General features: G+C 45.5%; 1 protein-coding gene across 1 annotated transcript; it reads right to left on the bottom strand.

The window, feature by feature from the left end:
• Positions 1 to 329: 329 nt before the first annotated feature.
• LOC119306419 (BTB/POZ and MATH domain-containing protein 2-like) lies at positions 330 to 1,328 on the bottom strand. Its single transcript, XM_037582643.1, has one exon. It carries the CDS (start codon positions 1,326 to 1,328, stop codon positions 330 to 332), a length of 999 nt encoding a protein of 332 aa, XP_037438540.1.
• Positions 1,329 to 4,865: the final 3,537 nt, after the last annotated feature.

Here is a 4,865-nt window from a genome sequence, read left to right as displayed (position 1 = left end):
CGTGCATGTGCATGTGCAGTCTCAGCAATGTTTTCTTTTATCTGGCAAGAAAAGAAAGTAACCATTCTACTCACCACGTGAGACATGTGGTAAGCAATCCAAGCAATTCAAAAAAAAAGTAACCATTCTACTCACATGAGTAGGTTGAATATGATTGATAAATAGTATTTTCCCCCTCAAACATACATGAAGAAGTAGCATAATGATTAATAATAAAAATAATAATTTGAATGGTTACTAAATTGCCATGATAATATCCTTTGCCGCTTTCCATTCAGCTGGGATGATTCTAGCTATCAGCTCCTTGAGAACAGATGGACAGCTGGATTTCAGGTGCTCATCTCACTTGCCATCATTGCCTCCAAATTGGGCGGAGAAGAGAGGAACTGGAAACAAGCTTCTTTGAGACGATGGAAACCATGCTGCTCAGCTAAAGCCAAGCTGGTTGCCACCATGTTGGAATCAATGTGACTGCACAGTTTCTCCTCAAGTATCACCCTCAGCCTCGCAATATTGTACCTGTCAGCCGCCACAAGTAGATGGCCGGCCATCACCACATCTACACATGGTTCACTTTTTTCCCTGGCCATCTGAAGCACAGGAGCGGAGTCGGTGTATATAAAATGGAGCAAGGACTCGAATACATCTGGTTCCATGTCATGAATTTCGATAGTACTACTGGAGCTCTCCTCCATGGCGCCGAGGAGCAATGCCTTGAAGACGGGTGAGCGAGCAGCAAGGACACACCTGTGAGCAGAGAATTCCTGTCCCCCAACCTTAAAGGTGAGGTCGGCTGCATCCTTGTTCTTGAGCATGTCGCCGAAATGCCGATGCAGGTCGCTTGGAGGAACCGATTTTTCTTCACCGTGGATGTCCTTGATGACGGTGACATCGAACCTGATGGTGAAACAATTGTCTCTCAGATGCGCTGATGCCTCCAAATCAGCCTTCTTGATGAAGTCATCGTAACCACAATACGAAACCTCCTTTGAGAAGGTTACAGGGTCGGAGGTACGGCTGTATGAAGGCACCGGTTCTCCATTCTTGTCAAGTACACTGACCGTGAATTTGGCCTTCACATCTCCGGCACCGGCAGCTTCATGAAATAGATAAAGAGATATGAAATCAGAACAATCCTCGGGGTAACCGTTGGGGTAATATTCCACGCTCCAGTTGTGGCCTCCAACACTGAAAGGGGTAGAAATGGCGAACTCCCCGTTCTTCAGTAGCCCCTTTATTCTTGAGTATCCATCTACCTCTACCACATATGACCTTTCCTCAGATTCAGCTAGTACCATGGCAGCGGCAAGCTTGCAATGTTCTGCCATTGTGGAGGCGTGGGCTTGGAGAGTTGGAGTAAGGTGGAAGACTGCCGAGAGGGAAGATACATTTGCTGCCTCTATTTACCTATATATCGAGGTGTACTACTAGTACACTTGGGAAGTTAGATCCATTCGTTTCACATTCATTTTGCGTTGCTGCATGTCATTTACTACTCGTTTGCCCTCACGAGGAGACGCCATTGTATTGCAGCGCTCTGCCATTGGTGGAAGGTGAAAAGGGGCCACGATGGAGCATTGGCTGTGATTAATAATGATCAAAATCTGCAGCAGAGTTCCAAGGTTGCTGTTCGTGCGACCAGAAAATACGTGCAAGTGAATTACTCGAACAGAAAATACGTGCAAATGAATGGGTGATGTGAATGAACCGGCTGACATTTTTACTGACGAATTTAAGTTCCTCTCTGAAGACAAACGAAGATCATGGTCGCGCGATTGCAATCGCTGTACTTTGGTCTATCTGGCTAGCAAGGAATCAAAGGGTCGGCCATGGTTAAAATCTGGGTGCACAGGGCTAAGAAAGATGAACTTCTATCAATTGACACATGGATTGCGGGCTGGCCAAGCTAGTCACCAATTTCCTTTCCCTTTGTTCTCTTCTTTTGCACTTGTCCCTCCCTTTCTCTCCTGCTTCGCACCCTGGTATGCAAGAACTGTTGCCCCCAGTAAGCGTTTTGCTTATGGGTATTTTACAAAAATTAGGTATGGGTCTCCCTTCCCGTTTTCCTTAAAACAAAAAAAAAGTATAGATATGGCTGCGACCTGCAGAGTTGCTCTACCGCGTTAGGAAAAAGGTGCTCCCTCCCGTTTTCCTTAAAACAAAAGAAAGTATGGGGTGTACCGAAGCAGAAGTATCATAATATAAGATGTTTTTTGACACTGTCTTATATTATGTTACAGAGGTAGTAATTCAGAAGCATCCTAACAAACAAATTATAGGGGAGCACTGGAACACTGATTACAGTACAAACTGAATGTAATGACCTCAACGACTCTTTTTTCTCGTGATCACGTTTAACATCTTAACAAGCTGCAGATGTTTTTTAAAGAAATTGAAGAACTGAACATTTTTTCAAGAAAATTCTTTCAATTGTTAAATATTGTTTGAAAACAAAAATATTTTTTCAAATTTGTGAACATGTTTTTTAAAATGTGAATATTTTTAGAAATGCGAACATCCCGGTTCCCAAACTGGGTTTTATTGTATATTCTCTATCTACAAATGGGTCGACACATCTCGGTTCGGTCTATCGGTCGGCTATGCGAAGCAGCAGCTGTTTGCCGCAGAATCTAACATCTCCGTTTGTTAAGGACTCTCCTTTTCTGACCGACAAAAATTAAGCACACGCATGACATAGGTCTGACCTCAGCTCGGCTTATTCATGAAACACGACGCGACTTCACATGGGCCCTTAGAGATTTTCTGAAATTGTTATATGGGCCTATAGCCCATAGTATATTTCAACAGTGAGGTGATCTTGACTTTTTCTCAAATGGACGATTAGCTTTTTCACGGGAAGTTTGGAGGAGAGACAACTTCAGTTAGTCGATCCCCACGGATGATGCCAATGTTTTTGTAGTAGAAAACAACATAGAGAAGGGGATGGACGTTCTTCAGTGATCAGATTGACATGCTACGATGCTAACGAGCATCTCGATTGGTAACCACACAAGGGATCACATATGATTGCCGTTCGACGGGTCGACATATGCTTGGGAGCCGGACAACAGTGTTTTAAATCCAGTTTGACAACACTCTTCCGAGTGAAGCATAACCCCGCTGAGGTGGACCTCAAGTATCAATGAACACTCAACCAAATGCCGATCGATGGTCGACACGAGGCAAGCTTTCCTTGGGTTGTTTCCTTAACGGGCCTGCAGCCCGGGGGGAATTCACTAGGCTTGCAGGATCGTCTCAAGGGAGTCTAGGTCTCACCTTGAGTGAGAGCTCCATTCTCCCAAGATGAGAGGTGGAATACCTATGACCCACGGGGTACCTTTTATAGGCCTAGGACCTTGTACAAATGACCACCAACACTTGACCCATGGGAAAAGCAAGGGAAAAAGAGTGAACTCTTGGAAAGTCTAAGTTACCCTTAAAAATAAAGGAAAGTAAGGCTATTCTAGTCTTCTTGTGTCTAAGCACTTCGTTCATGAAGGTGTTGATGTCTGGTCCATAGTGGATAGTATGAGTGGGCTTCATCTCTCCTTGGGCCTCTGACTATTGGGTTGCCCTCCTAAAAAATGACTATTGGGTTGCGTCTAGACTTTACATTTGATTTTTCGCTACGTTATTCTACAATTTCCAGATCAAAAAATAATCAACAACATAATGAGTGGGACTGATAGCATGGTGAGAACTCGTGGCGCACAAATGTACAGGGAAGATTCTCCGCACACCCTATGTGGATTTTTTATTTTTGAAAGATCCAGTTGCCTGGCTTTTCATTGATTTAGCATGAGAGAGAGTTACAAAAATTATTCCTAATCAAAGGAGATTAGCAATAGAGGTTGACAGAAAAAATTGAAGAGGGAAAACTATGCTTTATATCTCATGTGATGTCCCCAAAGGGGGGCGCTATTCCTTTTGCTCCAGCTAGTCTCCATTGCTCGAAATCTCTTCTGTAGGCGTTGATCACCTCATCGACGCAGGCCACCTTCTTCCTGAATGTGCAGCTGTTGCGCTGTCGTGGACCTAAGACTGACAGTAGAAAGGGGGGTAGGTATGGAGAGGCAAGATCTCAGCTATGGTGAAGGTGTACACACGAGGTTTACGAGTTCGGGCTCTTCGCGGTGGAAGTAACAGCCCTACGTCTCGGTGCCCGGAGGCGGTCGATTGGATTATATGTGTGATATTACAGGGGGTGCGAACCCTTGTCCTAGAGGAGGGGGGTGGCTTATATAGAGTGCGCCAGGACCCCCGTCCACCTCCATTACAAGGGGCTTAATGTACATAAAGTAAGGGGCGTTACTGGTAACGCTAGCCTTAAGTATTCTTAATGCTTATAAAAGCTAAGGGGTGAACGTCCGGCCGTTGAGTGTCCTTCCGACTCCTGGTCTTCGATAAGTCGAGTGACTCTCCATATGGTCGAGTGATGTGGCCATCGAGTGGATTGCACTCGACGCACTTGACCGGTGTTCTCCTGTTGTATCTTGGTCTTTTTATCTTTTAGGGTAGTGACCTTGGGTAGGATGCATAGGTCAGGCCTATGACCCTACCCCAGGTCTGTATGCTCGTCAGTAGCCCCTGAATGGATTGAGGTGCGAGTGGAAAGTAGGTCGAAGTTGAACCTGATCCGAGCTTCGTGTCTTCGCGAGTGTTTTCTGCAAGACCGAATGCCCGCGTTGGTACTTCGGTGTCGACTCGGTCGCCTTGATCCATTCAGTGATCTGTCGACTAAACTGTTGGCCTCATGCGTCGAGTGTTGTGTCTGAGCACGAGATCTTGGGCGCGATTGTCTATGGTGTATCCCGGATTTTGCGGGATACGAAATTTCGGGGAAGCACGCGGGCCGGATAGAGCCG

Source organism: Triticum dicoccoides, chromosome 5B (genome assembly GCF_002162155.2).
Source record: "Triticum dicoccoides isolate Atlit2015 ecotype Zavitan chromosome 5B, WEW_v2.0, whole genome shotgun sequence".
NCBI classification, from domain to species: domain Eukaryota; kingdom Viridiplantae; phylum Streptophyta; class Magnoliopsida; order Poales; family Poaceae; genus Triticum; species Triticum dicoccoides.
The sequence above is the reverse complement of the archived record's forward strand: the minus strand, read 5'-3'. Positions and strand labels throughout refer to the sequence as shown.

Excerpts from the sequence above, each read along its gene's own strand:
- LOC119306419 (XM_037582643.1), bottom strand. The coding sequence starts at position 1,328 with ATGGCAGAACATTGCAAGCTTGCCGCTGCCATGGTACTAGCTGAATCT.